The sequence below is a fragment of the Melopsittacus undulatus genome, chromosome 7 (genome assembly GCF_012275295.1).
Source record: "Melopsittacus undulatus isolate bMelUnd1 chromosome 7, bMelUnd1.mat.Z, whole genome shotgun sequence".
In the NCBI taxonomy this organism is placed as follows: domain Eukaryota; kingdom Metazoa; phylum Chordata; class Aves; order Psittaciformes; family Psittaculidae; genus Melopsittacus; species Melopsittacus undulatus.
Window position 1 is genome coordinate 72,702,622 of NC_047533.1, and position 25,045 is coordinate 72,727,666.

At 46.8% G+C, this 25,045-nt stretch overlaps 3 protein-coding genes across 3 annotated transcripts; all 3 read right to left on the reverse strand.

The window, feature by feature from the left end:
- Positions 1–3,388: 3,388 nt before the first annotated feature.
- Positions 3,389–4,348, reverse strand: LOC117436450 (olfactory receptor 1038-like). Its single transcript, XM_034064505.1, has one exon. It carries the CDS (start codon positions 4,346–4,348, stop codon positions 3,389–3,391), a length of 960 nt encoding a protein of 319 aa, XP_033920396.1.
- A 10,505-nt stretch (positions 4,349–14,853) lies between these two features.
- LOC117436451 (olfactory receptor 5G3-like) lies at positions 14,854–15,780 on the reverse strand. Its single transcript, XM_034064506.1, has one exon. It carries the CDS (start codon positions 15,778–15,780, stop codon positions 14,854–14,856), a length of 927 nt encoding a protein of 308 aa, XP_033920397.1.
- Positions 15,781–20,261: 4,481 nt separating this feature from the next.
- LOC117436452 (olfactory receptor 1020-like) lies at positions 20,262–21,221 on the reverse strand. Its single transcript, XM_034064508.1, has one exon. The coding sequence runs from the start codon at positions 21,219–21,221 to the stop codon at positions 20,262–20,264; it is 960 nt and encodes a 319-aa protein (XP_033920399.1).
- Positions 21,222–25,045: the final 3,824 nt, after the last annotated feature.

A 25,045-nucleotide genomic window follows, 5' to 3' on the forward strand; every position in this document is an offset into this window, starting at 1 on the left:
AAATTCTCTTTAAGTAGCATTGGAAAAGCCAGTTTAAAAAGTTATGGGAATAATCAGTGGTGAATTAGGTAGACAGTCACTTGCCACCACTGCCTGCACTCAGTGTGGAAGAAGGGGAAAGACGTCCCCAAATCCACATATTTACAGCAAATTGTTCCTGGGGTTATTAGTGCACCTGGAGATGAAGAGAATGATGCTTCCTGTGGATTTTGGTTGTTGTCAGGCAAAGGGTGTGAAATCAACTCTGAAAGGCATTGTGGTGCTTGCGCATCTGAGAGACATGGAGTGGATGAGCCATGCCTGAGCACAGCTGCACAGCCGCAATGATGAGCACCTCATAGGATGCTTCTGACATACTTGTGGACTATGCAAGGAATTTAGTCTGACCTTGGCAACAGAATGAGAATGGGTTTTAGGGACATTTCAGATCTTGTAGAGGGCCCCAAACGGGACATGAAGCACAAGTGACTCCATCTCTGGAGCTGCTGTTTTCCCTCTGTGCACACTTGACAGCCCAGTTTTCCATCCCCAGTGGGATTATCCACATGTAGCGCCTGGATGTCCAACAGCTGAGCTGGTGACTCTGGGCTTCCACTGTACTCAAGGGTGAGAAATGGGCATTTTGAGGCAATGATGAGTTGTCCCAGGCTGAACTAATAGGCCTTTATCCCCCTGAGCAGCCTCAGCTGGTGCTCCATCCCCAGCCTCTGCCCAATTGCCCCCATCTCTATTTAAGCTCCCTCCAGGAGGTTGGGTTTTATTAGAGGCATTGTGGTTTCCAGTTTAGAACGAGTTGTGTCCACTTATGAAATAGTTTGATGGTGACCTTGGTTTGCTACTGGATTTCCCTAACTGCTGCTGGACCTGATGCTGACCAGGGGATTTACTTCATCTGGGTCTTGTTTTGGTCTTGGACCTGCCTCATCATCACCAGATTTCCTGATGCTCTGGAGTCTTGGCTGAACGTGGCCCATGTCTCTGTTCCTGCCATATTTCTGTAGTTCAGGTACTGTGGGATGGTCCCTGCTCACTGTGGTGTCCCCTTTGGCTCTGTTTAAAGAGATGAATGATGCAAACCCCTGTGGTGGCCCCCAGGCTCCTGCAGAGCAGAGCCATCATCCTCTGCACCCAACAGTGCTCACTGCTCTGACTGTCCCTCTCTATTTGGAACATGTCCCTGCATGGGCAAAATAGGAGCTAGTGTTCTCAGTGAGGGAGTTCAGTGAGTTGAACGTTATATACAAGTGTCATTCTCTGGTCCATAGTGCTTTCTTCTCTCCCAAGTATAATACTAGACTTTGATTGAGATGAAATCTGGTATATATTTGGTGTGTGCATTTTGTGTCTCCAGCAGGAGTTTCTGCATTGTGTAGACCCTTTCCTCTGCAATGCCTGAAGCAGAATCATGCAGTGATGCTCTCAGTATAAAATGTATTCCAAAACCTCAGACCTCTTTCTTATATTGCTGGAATTGACAATTGTGCCTCCCTGCACATTAGACTGAGCTTCCTCTTGGACATTCAGAGAGTTGAATCCACTCTGTACAAGACTATGGAAATCCAGAGCTCTCTTGGGAACATAGCACCAAGTCTGGATAAATGTTTGAGTATTTCTGTATCTCTGCTTTGAGAACATTATTAAAGCCAAGAGGAAATAAAGACACCAGAGTGGGGTAATGAACCCTACAGATGACACTTCTCTTCTAGGTCCCTTTTCCACAAAAGCTTGGGTCAGATGAATTTTGAGGCCAAACTTGGGCTTCTTGTGGCTCTAAGATTTTATATGTATGGTCTGAGCAGCAATATCCAACAAAACAGAGGAAGAAAACAAGGTGTGGTGAAGTTTCTATAGGAAGTATTGTGTTATGATCTCGTAGCAGCCTTCCAGTATGTGAAGGGGGGCTATAGGGATGCTGGGGATGGACTCTTCCTGAGGGACTGTAGGGGCAGGACAAGGGGTAATGGGTTAAAATTGAAACAGGGGAAGTTTAGATTGGATCTAAGGAAGAAATTCTTTCCTGTGAGGGTGCTGAGGCACTGGAATGGGTTGCCCAGGGAGGTTGTGAATGCTCCATCCCTGGCGGTGTTTATGGCCAGGTTGGACCATGGGTGTCATGGCTTAGTGTGAAGTGTCCCTGCCCATGGCAGCGGGAGGTTGAACTGGATGATTTTAAGGTCCTTTCTAACCATTCTATGATTCCAATGATATCAAAGGTCTCTGTCCTGCCAAACTCTTTAGCATCTGATTACATCAGTTCTGCCTCCTTCACTGAGTAAAGGCTGAAGCCACTTTCCCGCAGACAAAAGAGAACATCTCATCTCTTGCTGCTGTTTGCCAGAGCACACAAAAGAGACTGTTCACCATCCATATTCTGTTCAAAGCATCAGTTAATTCCCACTCACAGCAGGTAAAGATATTTTCCCCCATCAGTGTGTTTTGGTTTCTCTGAGACGCAGACAGCTCTCAGTTAGGATCGATTCTGTGTTCAGGATTGTCTTTCATCTATGGAAATGAGCCACTGTCTTAACTCCTATATGAAATAAACCATTTGGTGTTTCCTGGTGTGCGTTAGCAGGAGTTCAGCATGGGCATGGAATGTGGGTGCTTGTCTTGTGCTGGAATTCTATGGATTGCACCATTTAAGTAAATGGCACTTCAGATGAATGTAAGACATCCCTTAAAATGAGCGGGATGAAGCCTTAATATGCCCAAATTGTCCTTAACACTGGGTAGCCTCAGCACCATTCATCATCCTGTATTATGAATGATATTGTCTACAGTTTCTTACTTAAAGTGAAATCTACTTGGAAGTTGCAGCCTGGGGAGGGATACCTCTTGATATACTAAAGTGCAGCTTGAGACCTTGATTCCCACCAACTTCTGCTCTTTGAAAGGCACAAACAAATGCAATGAATCTTTTGAAGCCTTTTCTCTGACTCTTTCTCAGCCAGCAAATGTAAAACTGCACTTCCTGTTCCCTCCCACCCCAGCAGCTTTAATAAAGAGCTCACAGGTAAGAGTGAGGAATTTTATTGGAGCTGAGGGACAAGGTCAAGAATCTTGCAAGAAAAATAAGTATTTATCAGTGACCAAGGGTATAACCGGATAAAGCTGATTGGTGTTTCCTGTGAGGAAAAGAGGCCTGGGATAATTCACGGAAATTGCTTCATACAAGGTGGTGACTGTGAAGTTAATTGAAGGTTGAGGTTCCTCTCCTCTTGATATCCATCTAAGAAAGAAAGAAGTGATTTGTGGGGCTATTTCTCATTCAATACTGTCATTGACTTTTGTGCATGAACTGTGGAAGAAACTACATAGAATCATGAGGATTAGTGGTAAATCCCATTGCTTCAGTGCCTCATAGGCTGTCTGACATTGCATGAAATCTTCATGTCCTTAATGATAAAACTCTTCTATGTTGCCAGTGGTTGAAGAACCTGCTCCTGCACTTGAGCAGAGCCTCCTTCACCTCCTTGTTCCTCAGGCTGTAGATGAATGGGTTGAGCATGGGGGTGACCACGGCATAGAAGATGGAAGCCACCTTATCCAGGCTCCTATGGCTAGAAGAAGGTTGTAGGTACATGAAGAATGCTGGCCCAAAGAATAAGGAAACTGCCATCAAATGTGAGGCACAGGTGTGGAAGGCTCTGGCCCTGCTCTGTGCTGAGCACATCCTCAGCACTGTGCAGATGATAGAGATGTAGGAGAGCAAAATGATCATGCTCGTGCCCACCACATTGATGGTGACAAAGGCAAAGATGACCATCTCACTGCTGTGGGTGTCAGAGCACACGAGCTTTAGAACAGGAACTTCATCACAGAAGAAGTGGTCAATGCGGTTGGGACCACAGAAGGAACCTCCAAACACGCACCATGTGCATACAATGGCACTGAGGAAGGCGAATAGGTAGGATGATGCTACCAGCTGCCAGCAGACACGGCTGGAGATGATGGTCACATAGAGCAGGGGCTGGCAGATGGCAACGTGCCGGTCATAGGCCATCATGGCCAGCAGGTGACACTCAACAGTAGCCAGGAAAGCTAATGTGAATAATTGCATCATGCAGGCAGGGAAAGAAAAGGTTTTGTCCTCTGATAAGAGGTCTGCCAGCATCCTGGGGGAGATGACTGTGGAATAGCAGATGTCAATGAAGGCGAAATGGGTGAGGAAGAAGTACATGGGGGTGTGGAGGCTGGGAGACACCTGAACCAATGAGATAATGCCAACGTTCCCCACCAGAGTGACAATGTAAATCAATAGAAATAAGACAAAAAGTGGTGTCTGTGCATATGGTCTGTCTGTAATTCCCAAGAGGATGAATTTAATCTGGGTTTGATTTCCTCCCATCACCTGGCGTTACCTGCTGAGGCAAAAGGAAGAGAAATAGAACACATTTTAAAAGTGGACATTCACTTTTGGACCATATTTAACAACTATCAGTCACTATTTTAACTGCCACATTTTGGTTAAATTCACATATTCTGCTGTAGTTTTAACCCAAAATTATATGTTTTTTGGTTTTCAGTGAAGGTATTTCTAAAAGACCAGGAAGCAACTGAAGCAACAAATGTCTTTTTTGGTTTTCTATGCTGGAACACTTTAAAACGATGGATTTATTTAGACACTTTTGGACCATAGTTTAATCCAAACACTGGCCAGTTTAACTGTCAAATTACTGTATATTCTACTGTATTTTTAACCCAAATTACATATATATTGTGTTATACAGTTGAGGTATCTTGAAAAGAACAAGGAGCACATTCAAGGAACAAATGGCATTTTCAGTGCTAGGACCCTTAAAACTATCAATTCATTCAAGCACATGTGTTTTCAGATTAAAGAAAAGAATCAGATCTTTCTTCACTTTCACTTTTCAGTTTTCAGAGCTAATTTGTTCAGAAGACACCTGAAAACCTCATAGTAACACATGTAAACCAGGAGGATAGAAAGTCCCAGTCCCAGTGAAATCCAGCTTACACATGAATGAACTGCACCCATTTTCACTTGGCTTTTAGTTATCATTCCAATCAACAAACCACATTTATCAAACTGTTTGAGATCATTCCTAACAGATAACATTCACATGATTTATAGTTTTCTGAGCTCCAGCACATTGAAGCATCCTAAATCTATGAGCATTCAGCTGCTTGCATTAAAAACATGTTGATGTTACAATGTGCTGATTTGTTAGTGACTACATCCTGCTGACAATCTGGAATGTTGCATTTCTTTAGAACAAAATAAGATTCATCCTCATTAACTGTTGAGTAATTCAGTGCATCTTGAGTTAGCTGCCTATGGGAAAGAAAACAACCTGCACAAACCATTGCTTCCTCTTCTTATAAAGAAAACCCACACAGGTAAGGCTGATTTCTGATGCAGCTTTACTAAAGAGGAAAAGAGAACATGCAGAAGCAAGCCCATTGCATCAATGCAGGTGAGGCTCTGCTTTGTGTTGGTGTTACCTCCTGTGCCTTCCCTTTGCCACCGAGTGGTGGGAGCCAAGGGTTTATCCCCAGTGCAGCAGAGAACATCCAGGTGCCAGCATCAGCTCTGTTCAGCTCCTGATGTGAAGAGAGGTGAGCTCCTGCCAGACTGCAAGAGCCCAGCTTGTGGTGCTGGGGCTGTAAATACAGTTGCATGTGCTCTCCTGGGAGGAAGCCTCCAGGGCTGCTCATGCTTTAGCAGAGGAAAACAAAGAGAAGGAAAAGCAAAGGGTGTGAAATCACCTCTGAAAGGCATTGTGGTGCTTGGGCATCTGAGAGACATGGCATGGATGAGCCATGCCTGAGCACAGCTGCACAGCAGCAGTGATGAGGGCTCATAGGATGCTTCTGACATACTTGTGGACTATGCAAAGGTTTTGGTCTGAACAGACTGACACAATGAGAATGGGTTGAGAGACATTCCAGATCTTGCACACAGTCCTCAAAAGGGACATGAAGCACAAGTGACTCCATCTCTGGAGCTGCTGATGTCCCTCTGTGAAGGGAAAGCCCAGTTTTCCATCCCCACTGGGGTTATCCACATGTAGTGCCTGGATGTCCTGCAGCTGAGCTGGTGCCTCAGGACTTCCCCTGTATTCAAGACTGGAAAAAAGGCATTTTGAGGCAGAGAGGAATTATCCCAGCTTTAACTAATAGGCCTTCATCCCCCTGAGCAGCCTCAGCTGGGGCTCCATCCCCACCCTCTTCCTATTTTCCCCCATCTCTATTTAAGCTCAGAACAGGCAGATTGAGCTTTACTAGAGCAGTTGTGGTTTCCAGTTTAGCAGCAGTTCAGCACACCTATGGAATCTTTTGGGGGTGACCAAGGATTTCTCACACACCTTCCTAGCAGTTTTTGCCCCTGATCCTGCACAAGGGATTGACTCGACCTGACTTGGCTTGGTCTTGAATCTGCCTCCTCATCACCAGCTCTGCTGATGCTCTGGAGCCTTGGGTGAACTTGGCCCAGGTCTGTGTTCCTGCTTGTTTATTGCCTGTTGGTTTTTTCCTCCTCCTTTTTGGTCTGTTCAGATGTACACTTGACATGGCTCTGGAAGGGATTGGAACCCAAATGATGCCAAGATTGTGGCAGTGTGCACTGCTGGGGGATCAGGCTGATCCGTGTGACATGCACTTTCCCGTCATGTTTGGCTGTAGGTGGAGGTTCCCCTTAACCCCCATGAAGGCTTTAACCTGACAGAGGAGAGACTGAGCTGAGCTCTGAGGCAGAAGCTGTTCCCTGGGAGGGTGCTGAGGCGCTGGCACAGGGTGCCCAGAGAAGCTGTGGCTGCCCCATCCCTGGCAGTGCTCAAGGCCAGGTTGGACACATGGGCTTGGAGCAGCTGCTCCAGTGGAAGGGGTCCCTTCCCATGGCAGGGGTTGGAGCTGGAGGAGCTTTAAGGTTCTTTCCAACCCACAGCTCTCTGGGATTCTGATTTATGGTTTTTGAACCCAAAAGGAGAAATTTGCATTTCCCGTATCATGAGAAAGGGTGAAAGTGAGAAGGGGAAGGTTGGGTTGAGCAAGGACAGACCCATGGGCAGGACTGCATTCAGCTGGCTTTAGACACCTGTAGTGTCAGCATGTGTGTGTAAAGCTGAGACCACAGAGAAAAGGATGCTTCTGTGTATGAGAAGATGTGGGTATTTGATGTGGGATGGGGGATGTTTTGCACTGTTTACACAAGTAGTGGTATTGAGAATGGCTGCTTTCAGTGGTGGTAGATACAAGGTGTGTATGTTGGAGATGTCTGCTCTTTATATATCTATAACTTAGTTATATAAGGACTACCCGAAGTGAAGGAGATGAATGAGGATGAGGAGATGGCCATTGAGTTTGTGAGCCATTAGCAATGGGAAACAGCAGTTCCCTTCATCCCCCTGCCTGAGGTTGGTGTATACAACTTCAGCTGGATCTTCTAAACACCTTTAAAGGTGTTAAAGCTTTAGCAAAACCCTGTCTGCTGTCAGCTGCTTTTCTCTACATGAATATGTCCCACTCTTGGTTTCATTTCCTCCTTTTGCACACACCAAAGAGCCACCCTGAGGATATTTAAATTTGGAGAATATGAAGCAAAATGGCTTTTCAAAGGCCAATTTTGGGTCCAAAATGAGCAGGTGGAATCACACAGACTTCAAAAAGGGAAAATGCTGAGTCCTGCCCATGGGGAACAGTTGTTCCAAGCACCAAGACAGGCTGGGGGCACCTTAGCAGAGAGGGACAAGGTGGTTGTGGTGTCCCCTGTGTTGAAAGGAGCCATCAATGTGTCCTTGCAGCAGAGGCAGCCACCAGCACCCTGAGAAGAGCATTGGTGGTGGGTCAAGGGCCTTTCTGCAGTGAACCTCTGAGCACAGGCTGGGGAATGGGGAAGTCAAAGCTGCTTTGGGAAGGGTGGAGGGAGAAGGTGAATTGTGCTGAAGAAATGGTCATCTTGCTGGGAAAGGGGCTGATGGGAAGAGGGAAGTGGGAGGGGAAGGAGGAGTAATGCTCATTTCTCAACAGGCACCATGCTTATTTTAAGGTCATCTCATCATTTTAAGGTCAATGCATATTTAAGGGTAACATGAGCAGCAGTCATCTTGTCATACAGATTTATATATACACATGTTCTTTAAGTATAAGAACAGAGGAAGAAATACTTGCAAGTATAACTGAGATGAGAAGGGGCTGGTTTTTCCCTGGAAGCTACAAGTCCATGGAACTGCAACCAGGGATTCTGGTCTCTCTTTAATTGACCCAAACATGACTACAGAGTCAGAAAATCACTGAAATGTGACCTCTTATCTATTTAATGCAACACTAATTCATGTGGCAAATGAAGGCATGATATTATTGTATTTACTTGTCCTTAAAGATCAATACCTCCAACAGGAAAGAAATCATCCCAAACAAGCCTACTTCTTAAGAAGAATTCAGACGTTCATGAGAAGATGCTTATGTTTTGCAGGACCAATTCCTTCCATAACAGCCCAGCCAGAGCTTTACCATTTAAGCCTTAAGATAATTTTATTTCCATACATGAACTATTGACTATTATTTTATCAATGTATTATTTTTCAATATATTGTTTATGACCTTCACCCATCATGGTTTTATCTGTAAGTAATTGGGTGCATTCACAGAGGAAACCCCAAATCCTGCCTTAACCTCATGCCCTGTGTGTTCCTATGAGCTGGGAGAAGTGATCCAACCTCTTCCCATGTTTCTTTGTCTCCTGCTGCCAAGAGAGTGGCTGGAGGAAACCACCTGAGTGTGACCACGTTTGTCCTCTTGGGCTTCTCCAACCTGTAGAAGCTGCTCTTTGTGACTGTTTTACTCGTCTCCATCACCATGGTGGTGGGAACCTCATCAAGACCAGCTCTCAGCTTCATGTGCCCATCTGCTCATTTCCTCCTAGGAAATGTACTTATTTCCTCCATAGGATGTAGCTGGTGTCTTGCTTTCCTGGGTGGGCCTGCCCCATGGAAAGCTACCACCATGCTGACCTAGGAGCAGGGTGGAATTTCATCCCCTGTGATAAGCAGTCACCCAACTTGGTCTGGGAACAGCCTTTGCAGACCCTGTCTGAGCAGTGTTGGCTTTTCCTTGTCTGTTATCTGATGCTGATGACACAGATGCTCCATGCTTCTGGCCATATGTTGTATCCAGATGTGCTCAACTTATTTCATGGCTCAAAGTCTCTCGGTGTTGTCCAGAGCTCCCCCATCACCTCCTCTTCTCCTTATGTCTGTCCATCCAGGGAAAGCTGATTTTCCATCCCAGCTGCTGCTTACTCATGATTTCTCATTCCATGCTCTGAGGGTTGAGTCACACAGGTCCAAGGGGTTATTCTATCTAGTTGTAAGTTGCCACATCGGAATTAATCAACAAAGGTTCCCCTTATGGAGACAAGGATGCATCTGCGGCTTGGATTCAGCTTGGATCTATTTTAAACCTCCATATCAGGGGTTTCTTCTGGAAAAAGTGTTTGGTTCTCTGCACTTGCAGTGAAGGGTGATGGGCAGACACAGCTCCAATGTGGGTTGTGTTGAGAGCAGACACAGGCCATAGCCTGAAGAGTCAGTTGAAGTCTAATGGGAAACATCAGCTCACTGTGCTGATGTGTTGGGGTCCTTCAGAAACCCCACTCCAAAGTGAGGAGGTGACAGCAGCTTTCATGCAATCATGGGAGGGTTTGGGTTGGAAAGGAGCTTAAAGTTCACCCAGTTCCATCCCCTGCCACAGTCAGGGGCACATTCCACTGGAGCAGCTTGCTCCAAGCCCCATCCAACCAGGCATCCATCACTTCTATTGATCAATAATTTCTAATGCAGCAGAGCCTCAATGCTCAGCATCCATAAAACACTTCTTGGACAGAGCAGGAAAGCAAAATGGATGTGTGCAGTGTCCTGGCTGTGTGTTTGCTTTTATCAAGGCTGCTAATAGCAGATATTAACTTAATGAAGAAGGGTTTATATTCTGCATAGATGGATAGGAAATTCTTCCTTAGAAAATACTGGTGTTGGTTTGCTCCTTTGAGAGCAATAAGAGAGATACTTTTCTCCATAAACTTGTCTGTGCCTAAAGGGGCTGCAGGAAAGCTGGAGAGGGGCTTGGGACAAGGGCCTGGAGGGACAGGCCAAGGGGAATGGCTTGAACCTGCCCAAGAGAGGGGAGACTGAGCTGAGCTCTGAGGCAGAAGCTGTTCCCTGGGAGGGTGCTGAGGCGCTGGCACAGGGTGCCCAGAGAAGCTGTGGCTGCCCCATCCCTGGCAGTGCTCAAGGCCAGGTTGGACACAGGGGCTTGGAGCAGCTGCTCCATGGGAAGGGGTTGGGCTTGGAGCTGGAGGAGCTTTAAGCTCCTTCCAACCCAAACCAGGCTGGGATTCTATGATCCAGGCCCATGAAATTGTCCTTAAGACACAAAGATGCCAACACACTGACCCTCCAACTCACTGCCTTTGGGCATGGACCAGCTCTGTCAAGCAAGGCAGCTGTAGAAGTGAACTTTGTTCACAAAGAAGAAAGTTTCTTTCTTGTTCTCCCAGCTAATTAATCTCTGGTGTCTTGTTATGAAGAATGAGGTAAGTCACATGCAAGTGTTGTGAGAAGCTTTTGTGGTGATGAGGAAAGTTCCTTGGTAAAGCCCAGAAGGTCTTGTTAAAGCTGATGACTCCTGGAAGGTGGTTGGTCCCCAAGGAGCACTTCTTGCTTTGGGCCAGTGAGCAGCATCACTTGTGATGGAAATAGCTGTGACTGCTTGTCTTGTGAAAGCCTGGATGTGGGGCCTGCTGGAGGGCTTTCTGTGCCCATACAAGCTTGGTCATACTCTCTCCTTAAAGAGACATCCTTGTCTTCATGACATGTGCAGATAATGTGGTTCTTGTTAATGGAGTGTTTTGTCCCTTCCTTCTTTTGACATTCTAATAAAGGGAGCTGGGGAAGTTCATTGCAGGTCTGCTCATCTTTGAACCTCTTCAATGACACCTCATACTTTAAACTTCTTGCCATTATTTGCCTTGGGATGGATTTGCTTGTGTCCGTTAAGCTGTGAGGCAAGCTCAAATCCACTACATCCATCCTCCATCTTGACTGGCTTTCAGAAATGTGGTTTCCTATTATTATGAAATTGGGATTGGAGAGTAAGCATGGGAATGGGGTCACCTGACTCAGCATCTACAATTCCTTCTTCAGTTGTGAGATAGTCACAGATAGAGGGTGGTGATGTAGGCTAAGGTGAACACCATGAACAAGAGAAGCTGCAGCTTTGGGTCAGTTGTCAGCACCAGGAGGATGAAGCTGGTGATTGAACTGTGGTTCCTCTCTTCCATGGTGAAGGAACTGAACTGGAGACATGGATCACAGTGGCTGTTTCATCGCTGCAGTGTGGGGTCTTGATCATGGGCTAAGGGAAGGGCTTCCATGGTGCTGGCATTGCTCTCTGTACCATAGCACAGCTGCACACAGGATAGAGAAAAGTAGAGTAAATTTAGCATTGAGGGAATCTGCACTCTTATAGTTTGGTTGAGCTGTTGTATCAGGGAATGATGAAATGGTTTGGAAAGGACCCTAAAGCTCATCCAGTTCCAGCCACCTGTCCAGGGCAGGGACACCTTCTATTAGAGCAGGTTGCTCCAAACCCCATCCAACCTGGCCTTGAACACTTCCTTGCATTCCCTGACTTCTATGAATATGAGATCTCAATCTCGGTGCCACATTAAATTGCTCATACATTAAGACTCTTTAATTTGAATTTCATATGCAGAAACTGGAGATAGAGGCTGAAGACAAATGCATGTGGAGTCCCCATCTGCTACAGCCCAACACAGTCTGGTTGGATTCATTGTCATCAGTCTTAGCAGTAAAAACATTGTCTCATTGAGCTTTGTCTTTTGCATGAGCAAACACTGAAGGGTTGGATGTGCACTGAAAAGCCTTAATTACAATGTGTGTATGTTAGGACCTCTGGTTTTAGGCACATTACTGAAAGCAGCAGTTATTCAGTGCTAGTGTGTGTTTGCACAGCTGAGTACAGGCACAGAACCTGAATTCCTCTCACCTGACATTGCCAGCCTAAGAATGAGTTACTTCAGCTCTTCCATAGGCAATGGAAGTGATAGACCCTTCCATAGGAAGACCAGAAGATGAGCTGTGTCCTGCTGCTTCCTTGCAGCTTCCCCTATGCTCCAGTCAGGTTTGGAGGACCCTCTCTCAATTGCCTCTCCAGCTGGATGCTCCTCAATGGGCTTGATGATTTTCTTATCTGGCCTCATGTGTTGATTCTAGTGTTTGTCATCAGGTACCACAAGGGATGGGCAGAGAGATGAGGAGACAGAGAAAAGAAAGATGAATCCCCTTGAAGATTTACCTTCTTGGCTAATGTGATTCTGTGTCCCTTGCTGACCCTTTTTACCCAGGAATACTCACTCATGGTCTTGTCCAGCAGGGTCCCACATGTCCCATGGAGCCGTGAGCTAGAGCATATCCCCACCATGAGGGTCCAAGGTGGGATCACAAGTGTAGAGAGCACAAGAACAAAAGCACGCTGAAGATGTCTGTGTGACAACCCCACAGCAGCTCATCTGCCAGGGCAGAGCACGCAGGTGCATCCTCTCCTGTCCCTGCATTGCCTGTGCTGTGTGGTTGGGGATATTTCTCCATTACTTCATCCTGTATTTCCCTAAGGAGCAGGTCCTTGAAGCAGATACTCAGTGTGGCCATTGCACCCAATGAAGTGTTCTGCACCATTGCCCTCAGTTACTCCCTGCACCCTAAGGACTATTTCAGGGCTTTCATAGCTCTCCATGTTATGTGCTCACTGTTACCATCTCTGTAGCTGCAGAACAAAGGTGCAATCTCAAGAACATCCATGTTCTTTACATCGAGTTGATTACATCTTTTTACCAGCCTGAATGTGGGAGGAAACAAGAACTTTTCCTAGGAGTCTTCCCAGAGCATCCTTCAGCTCTGTGCTCCTCCAGATGTGGATCTGGGCTCTCAATGTGGGGATTATCAGGGTGAAGTCAACAGGCACCAGGTTGGACAGAGCCCTGGGTGACTTCATCTAGTGTGAGGCATCCCTGCCCATGGCAGGGGGTTGGGCTTTCAGGTCTTTTCCAACCCAAACCATTCCATGATTCTATGACATCCCTTTGTCCTGGTTCAGGGAATAACTTGAGCTCTGCAGTCAACAGTGAGAAGTAGGAATTCCTAGGTAGTACTCAGTTAAGCTATTTAGGATGGTTGTTTTGGAGTAAGGTGAATTGCTTCTTAGAGGAGCTGGCAACAATAGGGTGAGAATGGTCAGATGAAGAACAGCATTCAGCTAACTCATGACCAGATGTAGCTGGTGTGCTCAGTATAAGCACTGATCTGTTAAAGACAAACCCAAGCAGAGCAACCCCAAATGTCCTTTCCAATTGGATTTTGGCATTTCTTCCTGGAGTGCTGCAGGCTGAGAGGCACTGGGAGAAATCCCATCCCAATGCATTGGATCGGCCACAGTGACTGACATCAGTCTGTGCATCACATGCTTAAGCCACTGAATGATTCATTTTGTCCCCTTTAGACAACTCAGTGCTCATCAAGTCAGTGTTGAAATGATACCGGAATGAAATGAAGCTTCAAGTGCAGGTGATGAGAGTTCTCTTAGGCATTGACATTTGCCTGGGGGTCTTCTCTCATTCTCAGGACAAATGTTAGGGAGTTATGGACCCAAACCTTGTCTCTTTAGGGAAAGAAACCACACAGACCCAACAGACTTTTATGATTTGGGATAAGTTTTGCCTTCTGTATGTCTTTACATGAAGATTTGTAAGAGGATTTTGGAATCATGGCACACTCAAGCACAGGTTGTGTTTTTATATAGCTCCTGAGTGAGTAAGGTTTAATGAATGGAATATGGAATATGATTTAAACCAATAACCCAGACACAATCAGGCAGACTTCATGATACTTCAAGCTGATGATGCTTTTCCTACCTTAGATACCTGCCAGAAAATGTTGCTCTTGTCTTTTTAGACATAAACTGTGCTGCAAAGCTGAGCACATCATTGTGTGTGCGTGATCTGTGAATATGGGATGTGGTTGATGTGTGTTGTGATGCTGCAAGGGCTGGAGCAGCTCTGTTCCAGAGCCAGGCTGAGAGAGCTGGGCTGGGGCAGCCTGGACAAGAGAAGGCTCCTGAAGAGGAGACCTGAGAGCAGCTCCAGTGCCTAAAGGGGCTGCAGGAAAGCTGGAGAGGGGCTTGGGACAAGGGATGTAGGGACAGAACAAGGGGAATGGGTTGAACCTGCCCAAGAGAGGGGAGACTGAGCTGAGCTCTGAGGCAGAAGCTGTTCCCTGGGAGGGTGCTGAGGCGCTGGCACAGGGTGCCCAGAGAAGCTGTGGCTGCCCCATCCCTGGCAGTGCTCAAGGCCAGGTTGGACACAGGGGCTTGGAGCAGCTGCTCCATGGGAAGGGGTCCCTGCCCGTGGCAGGGGTTGGAGCTGGAGGAGCTTCAAGTTCCTTTCTAACACAAAGCATTCCATGATTCTGTGTCTCTAGGATAGCCCTAAGACTCAGCCATGGCTCCAGGATTCACCATAGCCCTGGAGAGGCTGCAGCTCTATGGGCTGAGGTAATGCACACATTGGCATGTGTTGCTGGTTTTTCCTGTATGTGTTGTTTTTCCACCACAAATCAACTCTCTGTACAGAGAATTGTTAAAGCTTTTGCAGTGTTCTTATTTGTATATGCAGGTGGTGATATCAAAGCAGCCAGTGCATCATGTAAGTTAAGGTGCTTAAGACTCCCCCAGCAAATGTTGTCCATCTGAGAAACTTAACAAACAGCTGAGCATCTCCCCACATCTCCATTCTGTCTGCTCCTAAACTTAAAACATTCAATATCACTTTATTTTCAAGAGTCTCCTCAAAGCCTCCTTCACCTCCTTATTCCTCAGGCTGTAGATCAAGGGGTTCAGCATGGGAGTCACCACGGTGTAGATCACCACAGCCCATTTATCTGCTCCTCTTGAGCTGTGTGAGCTGGGGAATAAATACATAAAAAAGCATGCCCCATAGAAGATACTGACAGTGACGAGGTGAGATGTGCAGGTGGAGAAGGCTTTGCGCTTGCCCTCGGCTGAATTGATGCTCAGGATGGTGGGGATGATGGCCACATAGGAGAGCAGGACAACCAGGATGCTGAACACACCAAGGAGAGATGCTGCAGTGGTCAGGATGATGTGGCTGAGGGTGGTGTTGGATGTGGAGAGGGAGATGAGAGGGGAAATGTCACAGAAGAAGAGGTCGATGGTGCTGGAGCTGCAGAAGGACAGGGTGGACATGCTGATGGTCTGTCCCACACCATTGGTCAGCCCCATGAGGTAGGAGCCAGTCACCAGCTGGAAACAGCACTTTGGGGACATGACAAGGGGGTAGAGCAGGGGATGGCAAATGGCCACATAACGGTCATAGGCCATTGCAGCCAGCAGGTAGTACTCAGTCATCCCAAAGACATCAAAGAGGAAGACCTGAGCCACACACCCAGCATAAGCAATGCTCTTCTTCTCCAACATCAAGTCAACCAACATCTTGGGGGTGATGATGGTGGAAGAACAGAGGTCTACAAAGGCCAGGTTGCCCAGGAAATAATACATGGGGGAGTGGAGGTGGGGGCTGGCCCTGATCAAGATGATGATGCCCAGGTTGCCCACGATGGTGACAAGGTAGGTGAGCAGGAAGAGCAGGAACAAGTTGCCCTGAGTCACCGGTTCCTCTGTGAACCCCACCAGGCTGAACTGGGTCACTTGGGTGCAGTTGCTTTGTGCCATGGGCTGGATGGTGCTTTGTGTGTGAGCTGCTGGCTGGAGGTTTCTTGTCCAGCAGGCAGGGATGTGCCAGGTGCAAAAGCCTCTGTGTGCTGGGAGCTGCTCAGAGACAGTCCTGCAGGATGTAAAGGGAGAGTTGAGGCACAGATCAATGAGGAACAGGTTGGGGAAAGTCCTGTCCCAGCACAGGGAGAACAAAGGGGTGCTCAAGCACTTCAACACCATGGCACAAGGTGGTGCCTGCTCCTCTGGCTCACCTGCAGATGCTGAGCACTGAGCCCTGTGGAAAGCAGTGGGGAGGTTGCACACCCGAGCAGCTTTACCTTAGTGCTGCACTTCATTGCCTGCGTTAGTGCTGAGCCTGGGGCTTGCAGACCATACGGCTCCACCTGGAACACAGAGAAACGTGGTGCTTTCACAGTGCACAGTTGATCCTTCATGCTTTTGAGGGCATTTCCCACCCACCTGCTCCTTCCTTCTCTGCTTGGGCTTCTTCGTTACTGGAATGGATTACTGATCTATAGGAAGTGTAGGTTAGCCACAACCTGCTGTAGTGGATGGAGGGAGTTGGCACTGACTGAGCTTTAAGGTCCCTTCCAATCCAAGCTATGATCTTATGCAAGTTTACACAGAGGTTTGTATTGGTTTCCCCTCCCTCCTGTGTGTTCTCCATGAGGCTGATCTCCAAACCTGCCTTCTCAGCAGCTGCATGGGGAGGACACAGCACAAGCAGCTCCCTGGGAAGCCCAGAGCATCATCAAGAAGCCCAGGAGCCTGCAGGAGGGCAGGAGATGAAGACAGGAGCTGCTGCTTGTTGCCAAGAGAGAACCACAGCAGAATGATGGGCTGAAAGATGCTGCCCCTCACTTACATCTCAGCTCTGTCTCTGCTGCCCTCCTGATGCTCTCGCAGATGGATGTGAAGATGAAGGTGGCTGGAGCTGTGCAGGGAGCCTGGCAATGAACCAGCATCAGCAAACCCCCTTCCTATTTGATGGGATGTGGGGATGTGGGGACTGTGAATGTCTTTGTGCCCCAGGAGGTGACAAAGCCCACAGCAGGTCATTATCTCTTCTCTGTGCTGATTAGTGTGGGGATGAAGTGTACCCAGAGGAGATGACCTCAGCTTGAGCAAGCAACAGGGCTTTGGGCTCCCTTAGAGCAAACCACAGAACAACCCCACCTTTCACATCCACTTTTGGAGCATTTCTGAGGCAGTTACAGCTGCACAAGGGCCATGGTTGGCATTATCATGGCAGGGAGGTGATGGGAACCTTGCTGATGGGAGCTGGTACCAGGGTCCATCAGCAATGTCAGGCACCACAGTCAGGAGTGAGTTTACAGGAAGATGTTAACAAGGGGCAATGGTGAGAATAGAAATGGTTGCAGGAACTCTTCTTTGCATGGCTGAAATCCTCTTTAAGTAGCATTGGAAAAGCCAGTTTAAAAAGTTATGGGAATAATCAGTGGTGAATTAGGTAGACAGTCACTTGCCAGCACTGCCTCCAGTCAGTGTGGAAGAAGGGGAAAGACATGTCCCCAAATCCACATATTTACAGCAAATTGTTCCTGGAGTTTATTAGTGCACCTGGAGATGAAGAGAATGATGCTTCCTGTGGATTTTGGTTGTTGTCAGGCAAAGGGTGTGAAATCACCTCTGAAAGGCATTGTGGTGCTTGCGCATCTGAGAGACATGGAGTGGATGAGCCATGCCTGAGCACAGCTGCACAGCCGCAATGATGGGCATCTCATAGGATGCTTCTGACATACTTGTGGACTATGCAAGGAATTTAGTCTGACCTTGTGAACAGAATGAGAATGGGTTTTAGGGACATTTCAGATCTTGCAAAGGGTCCCCAAATGCAACATGAAGCACAAGTGACTCCATCTCTGGAGCTGCTGTTTTCCCTCTGTGCACACTTGAGAGCCCAGTTTTCCATCCCCAGTGGGATTATCCACATGCAGTGCCTGGATGTCCTGCAGCTGAGCTGGTGACTCTGGGCTTCCACTGTACTCAAGGGTGAGAAATGGGCATTTTGAGGCAATGATGAGTTGTGTCAGGGTGAACTAATAGGCCTTTATCCCCCTGAGCAGCCTCAGCTGGGGCTCCATCCCCACCCTCTGCCCAATTGCCCCCATCTCTATTTAAGCTCACTCCAGGGAGGTTGGGTTTTATCAGAGGCATTGTGGTTTCCAGTTTAGAAGGAGTTGTGCACACTTAGGAAATTCTTTGATGGTGACCTAGGTCTCCTAATGGATTTCCATGGCCATTGCTGGACCTGATGTTGACCAGGGGATTTACTTCATCTGGGTCTTGTTTTGGTCTTGGACCTGCCTCATCATCACCAGATTTCCTGATGCTCTGGAGTCTTGGCTGAACTTGGCCCATGTCTCTGTTCCTGCCATATTTCTGTAGTTCAGGTACTGTGGGATGGTCCCTGCTCACTGTGGTGTCCCCTTTGGCTCTGTTTAAAGAGATGAACGATACAAACCCTGTGGCAGTCCCCAGGCTCCTGCAGAGCAGAGCTATCATCCTCTGCACCCAACAGTGCTCACTGCTCTGACTGTCCCTCTCTATTTGGAACATGTTCCTGCATGGGCAGAATAGGAGCTAGTGTTCTCCGTGAGGGCAATAGGGTAATGAACTGAACATTATATACAAGTGTCATTCTCTGGTCCATAGTGACTTGTCCTTTTCCAAGTGTAATATTAGACTTTGATTGAGATGAAATCTGGTATATATTTGGTGTGTGCATTTTGTGTCTCCAGCAGGAGTTTCTGCATTGTGTAGACCCTTTCCCCTGCAAGGACTGAAGCAGAATCATGCAATGATGCTCTCAGTATAAAACGTATTTCCAAAACCTGAGGCCTGTTGTATTGCTGGAACTGACAATTGTGCCTCCCCTGGACAATTCCCTGGTTTGGATCCATCACACACAAGACTATGGCAATCCAGGCCTCCCTTAGGAATGTAGCACCAAGTGTGGGTAAACCTTTAAGCATTTCAGGTGTCTCTGCTTTGGAAACTTCCTGAATCCCAAGAGGAGATAAGGACAGCAGAGTGGGGTAATTCATCAAGCAGGGATGAGCCCTACAGATCACACTGCTCATCTAGGCTCCCTTTCCCACAAAAGATTGGATCAGATGATCCTTTGAGGTCCAACTTGGGATTCCTGTGGCTCTGTGATTCTATACATATAATCTAAACCAAGATATCCATGTAACAAGAAGTAGGAAAACATGTTATGGTGAATCTTTTCAAGGAAATTGTCTAATATCAAAGGTCCTCTTAAGTTCTTCAGCATTTAATTACATTTCTTCTTGTCTCCATCATTGGCCACAGGTAGAAACCACATTTCCCTGAGACCTAAGGCAACATCTCCTCTCTTGCTGTGCTTTGCCAGAGCACACAAAAGAGACTGTTCACCATCCATATACTTTCTCAATATAAGTTAATTCCCACTCAAACAGGCAAAGGAAAGTTATCCCACACCAGTGTGTGTTGGCTTCTTTGAGACCCATACAGCTCTCAGTTACCAGCAATTCTGTGCTCAAGATGGTCTTTCATCTACGGAAATGAGCCACAGGCTTCATTTGTCAATGAAATACATCATTTTCCTTCTGTGCTTCTTCATGCCCAGCTCATGCTAAAGGGATATGGGTGCTTATCTCCAGCTGGAATTCCATGTATCTCTCCATGTAAGCATAAGGCACTTAGGATGAATAGGAAAACCCTGATGTGCCCCAATTGCACTTACCACTGGGTGGTGTTAGCACAGTTCAGCCTGTATTATTAATTATATTATGATTAATGTAACATAATTATATGCATTAACCATCCTGACATTAGTTACAATTAATTAATTAAGTCAACAATTTCTTCCTTGAGCTGAAACCCAGTCTGAAGCTGCAGCCTGGGGAGGGATTCCCCTTGATATTCAAAGGAGCAGCTTGAAAGGTGGATTCCCACCAACTTCTGCTCTTTGAAAGGCACAAACAAATGCAATGAATCTTTTGAAGCCTTTTCTCTGACTCTTTCTCAGCAAGCAAATGTAAAACTGCACTTCCTGTTCCCTCCCACCCCAGCAGCTTTAATAAAGAGCTCACAGGTAAGAGTGAGGAATTTTATTGGAGCTGAGGGACAAGGTCAAGAATCTTGCAAGAAAAAGACATGTTTATCAGTGAGAAAAGCTGTTACTGAATAAAGCTGATTGGTGTTTCCTGTGAGGAAAAGAGGCCTGGGATGATTGAAGGTAATTTTTTTCTCCAGGCTGCTGAATGCAAAGTGAAATGAAGATGAAGCTTTCTCTCCTTTGGTTTCCTTCCAAGGAAAGAAGATGTGTTTTGGGTGGCTTATTTCTCATTCAATACTGTCACTGACATTTGCTCTGGAGCTGTGAAAGAGCCTACATTAAATCATGGGGATCATTGGAAAAATCCCTTGATTTTAGTGGCCCATAGGCTGTTTCACCTGACATGAACTGCTCATGTCCTGGATGATACAACCCTTCTATGTTGCCATTGGTTAAAAACCCTCCTCCCGCACTTCACCAGAGCCTCTTTCACCTCCTTGTTCCTCAGGCTGTAGATGAATGGGTTGAGCATGGGAATGAGCACGGCGTAGAAGATGGAGGCCACCTTATCCAGGCTCCTGTGGCTAGATGGAGGTTGTAGGTACATGAAGAATGCTGACCCAAAGTACAAGGAAACAGCCATCAAATGGGAGGCACAGGTGTGGAAAGCTCTGGCCCTGCTCTGTGCTGAGCACATCCTCAACACTGTGTGAATGATAGAGATGTAGGAGAGCAAAATGATAATGCTCATGCCCACCTCGTTGATAGTGATGAGGGCAAAGAAGATCATGTCACTGCTGTGGGTGTCAGAGCACACGAGCTTTAGCACAGGGGATACGTCACAGAAGAAGTGGTCAATGCGGTTGGGACCACAGAAGGAACCTCCAAACACACACCATGTGTAGACGATGGCACTGAGGAAGGCGAATAGGTAGGATGATGCTACCAGCTGCCAGCAGACACGGCTGGAGATGATGGTCACATAGAGCAGGGGCTGGCAGATGGCAACGTGCCGGTCGTAGGCCATCATGGCCAGCAGGTGACACTCAATAGTAGCCAGGAAAGCTAATGTGAATAATTGCATCCTGCAGGCAGTGAAAGAAATGGTTTTGTCCTCTGATAAGAGGTCTGCCAGCATCCTGGGGGAGATGACTGTGGAATAGCAGATGTCAGTGAAGGCAAAATGGGTGAGGAAGAAGTACATGGGGGTGTGGAGGCTGGGAGACACCCGAACCAATGAGATAATGCCAACGTTCCCCACCAGAGTGACAATGTAAATCAATAGAAACAGGACAAAAAGAGGGATCTGTGCACATGGTCTGTCTGTAATTCCCAACAGGATGAATTTAATCTGTGTGTGATTTCCTCCCATCACCCGGTGTTACCTGCTGAGGTAGAAGGAAGAGAAACATTGAAATTATTGTAAATGGAGATTCAGATTTGGACCATATTTATCTCCAATCAATGAGCACTATACCTACCACATATTCGATTATTCCAATATATTTTCTAACCAAAATTATATATACATATAGAATATTTTTCAGGTGAGGTATTTAGAAGAGAACAGGCATTTTGTTGAAGCAGTAAATGGCATTTTATTTTTTCTGTGATGGAACAATAAAAACTCTGCATTTACTCTAACACACATGGTTTCAGATTTGAGTAAAGATTCAGATCTATATTCACATTCAATGTGAAGGAAATTTGTGTCAGAAGACACCTCAAAGGAACCTCATAGGTTCTCATGTAATCGTGGAGCAAGAGAAATTCCCAGTCCCAGTGAAAAGCCAGCTTACACATGCATGACATAGAGGCATTTTCCTTTCACTTTTGATTATCATTCCAGTCACAAAATCACATTTACCAAACTATTTGTGATTATTCACAACAAATAATATTGACATTGTTAAATACACGATTTACACACTTCTGAGCTCCAGCACGATAAACCACCTAAACCAATGGGCATTCAGTTTCTTGCCTTAAATAAGACTTGATGTTGTAACAGGCTGATTCCAAAGCCTGAATTGTTATGGACCACGTTCTGCTGACAAACTGAAATGTTGAATTTCTGTATAACAGACTAAGATTCATCCTCATGTATCAAATAAATCAGTGCATCTTGCTTCAGCTGCCTATGTAATAGAAAAACAATTTGTAAGCCAATGCTGCTGCTTCTTCTTATGAAGAAAATCCATGTTAGTAAAGCTGTTCTCTGGCACAGCTTTCCTGAAGAGGACCTGAGGACATGCAGAAGCAAGCCCACTGCCTCAGTGCAGGTGAGGCTGTGCTTTGTGTTGGTGTTACCTCCTGTGCCTTCCTTCTGGCACACAGTGCTGGGAGCCAAGGGTTTATCCCCAGTGCAGCAGAGAACATCCAGGTGCCAGCATCAGCTCTGTTCAGCTCCTGATGTGAAGAGAGGTGAGCTCCTGCCAGACTGCAAGAGCCCAGCTTGTGGTGCTGGGGCTGTAAATACAGTTGCATGTGCTCTCCTGGGAGGAAGCCTCCAGGGCTGCTCATGCTTTAGCAGAGGAAAACAAAGAGAAGGAAAAGCAAAGGGTGTGAAATCACCTCTGAAAGGCATTGTGGTGCTTGGGCATCTGAGAGACATGGCATGGATGAGCCATGCCTGAGCACAGCTGCACAGCAGCAGTGATGAGGGCTCATAGGATGCTTCTGACATACTTGTGGGCCATGCAAAGGTTTTGGTCTGCACAGACTGACACAATGAGAATGGGTTGAGAGACATTCCAGATCTTGCACACAGTCCTCAAAAGGGACATGAAGCACAAGTGACTCCATCTCTGGAGCTGCTGATGTCCCTCTGTGGAGGGAAAGCCCAGTTTTCCATCCCCACAGGGGTTATCCACATGTAGTGCCTGGATGTCCTGCAGCTGAGCTGGTGCCTCAGGACTTCCCCTGTATTCAAGGGGGAAAAACTGGCATTTTGAGGCAGGGAGGAATTATCCCAGCTTTAACTAATAGGCCTTTATCCCCCTGAGCAGCCTCAGCTGGGGCTCCATCCCCACCCTCTTCCTATTTTCCCCCATCTCTATTTAAGCTCAGAACAGGCAGATTGAGCTTTACTAGAGCAGTTGTGGTTTCCAGTTTAGCAGCAGTTCAGCACACCTATGGAATCTTTTGGGGGTGACCAAGGATTTCTCACACACCTTCCTAGCAGTTTTTGCACCTGATCCTGCACAAGGGATTGACTCGACCTGACTTGGCTTGGTCTTGAATCTGCCTCCTCATCACCAGCTCTGCTGATGCTCTGGAGCCTTGGGTGAACTTGGCCCAGGTCTGTGTTCCTGCTTGTTTATTGCCTGTTGGTTTTTTTTGTCCTCCTTCTTGGTCTGTTCAGATGTACACTTGACATGGCTCTGGAAGGGATTGGAACCCAAATGATGCCAAGACTGTGGCAGTGTGCACTGCTGGGGGATCAGGCTGATCCGTGTGACATGCACTTTCCTGTCATGTTTGGCTGTAGGTGGAGGTTCCCCATAACCCCCATGAAGGCTTTAACCTGCCTGAGGGGAGACTGAGCTGAGCTCTGAGGCAGAAGCTGTTCCCTGGGAGGGTGCTGAGGCGCTGGCACAGGGTGCCCAGAGAAGCTGTGGCTGCCCCATCCCTGGCAGTGTTCAAGGCCAGGTTGGACACAGGGGCTTCGAGCAGCTGCTCCAGTGGAAGGGGTCCCTGCCCATGGCAGGGGTTGGAGCTTTGGGAGCTTTAAGTTCTCTTCCAACCCAAAGCTCTCTGGGATTCTGATTTATGGCTTTTGAACCCAAGAAGGGAAATTTGTATTTCCTGTATCATGAGAAAGGGTGAAAGTGAGAAGGGGAAGGTTGGGTTGAGCAAGGACAGACCCATGGGCAGGACTGCATTCAGCTGGCTTTAGCCACCTGTACTGTCAGCATGAGTGTGTAAAGCTGAGAGCACAGAGAAAAGGATGCTTCCATGTATGAGAACATGTGGATATTTGATGTGGGATGGGTGATGTTTTGCACTGTTTACACAAGCAGTGGTATTGAGAATGGCTGCTTTCAGTGGTGGTAGATGAAAGATGGATGTTTCAGATGTCTCCTCTTTATATATCTATAACTTAGTTATATAACTACTACCCAAAGTGAAGGATATAAATATGGATGAGGAGATGGCCATTGAGTCATTAGCAATGGGAAACAGCAGTTGCCTTCATCCCCCTGCCTGAGGTTGGTGTAGACAACTTCAGCTGGACCTTCTGAACCCATTTAAAGGGGTTAAAGATTTAGCAAAACCCTGTCTGCTGTCAGCTGCTTTTCTCTACATGAATATGTCCCACTCTTGGTTTCATTTCCTCCTTTTGCACACACCAAAGAGCCACCCTGAGGATATTTAAATTCAGAGGAATATGAAGCAAAATGGCTTTTCAAAGGCCAATTTTGGGTCCAAAATGGGCAGATGAAATCACACAGACTTCAAAAAGGGAAAATGCTGAGTCCTGCCTATGGGAAACAGTTGCTCCAAGCACCAAGACAGGCTGGGGGCACCTTAGCAGAGAGGGACAAGGTGGTTGTGGTGTCCTCTGTGTTGAAAGGAGCCATCAATGTGTCCTTGCAGCAAAGGCAGCCACCAGCACCCTGAGAAGAGCATTGGTGGTGGGTCAAGGGCCTTTCTGCAGTGAACCTCTGAGCACAGGCTGGGGAATGGGTAAGTCAAAGCTGCTTTGGGAAGGGTGGAGGGAGAAGGTGAATTGTGCTGAAGAAATGGTCATCTTGCTGGGAAAGGGGCTGATGGGAAGAGGGAAGTGGGAGGGGAAGGAGGAGTAATGCTCATTTCTCACCAGGCACCATGCGTATTTTAAGGTCATCTCATCATTTTAAGGTCAATGCATATTTAAGGGTAACATGATCAGCAGTCATCTTGTCATACAGATTTATATATACAGATGTCCTTTAAGTATAAGAACAGAGGAAGAAATACTTGCAAGTATAATTGAGATGAGAAGGGGCTGGTTTTTCCCTTGAAGCTACAAGTCCATGGAACTGCAATCAGGGATTCTGGTCTCTTTAATTGACCCAAACATGACTACAGAGTCAGAAACTGACTGCGATGTGACCTCTTATCTATTTAATGCAACACTAATTCATGTGGCAAATGAAGGCATGATATTATTGTATTTACTTGTCCTTAAAGATCAATACCTCCAACAGGAAA

Coding starts and splice junctions, on each gene's coding strand:
- LOC117436450 (XM_034064505.1), bottom strand. CDS start 4,348: ATGGGAGGAAATCAAACCCAGATTAAATTCATCCTCTTGGGAATTACA.
- LOC117436452 (XM_034064508.1), bottom strand. CDS start 21,221: ATGGGAGGAAATCACACACAGATTAAATTCATCCTGTTGGGAATTACA.
- LOC117436451 (XM_034064506.1), bottom strand. CDS start 15,780: ATGGCACAAAGCAACTGCACCCAAGTGACCCAGTTCAGCCTGGTGGGG.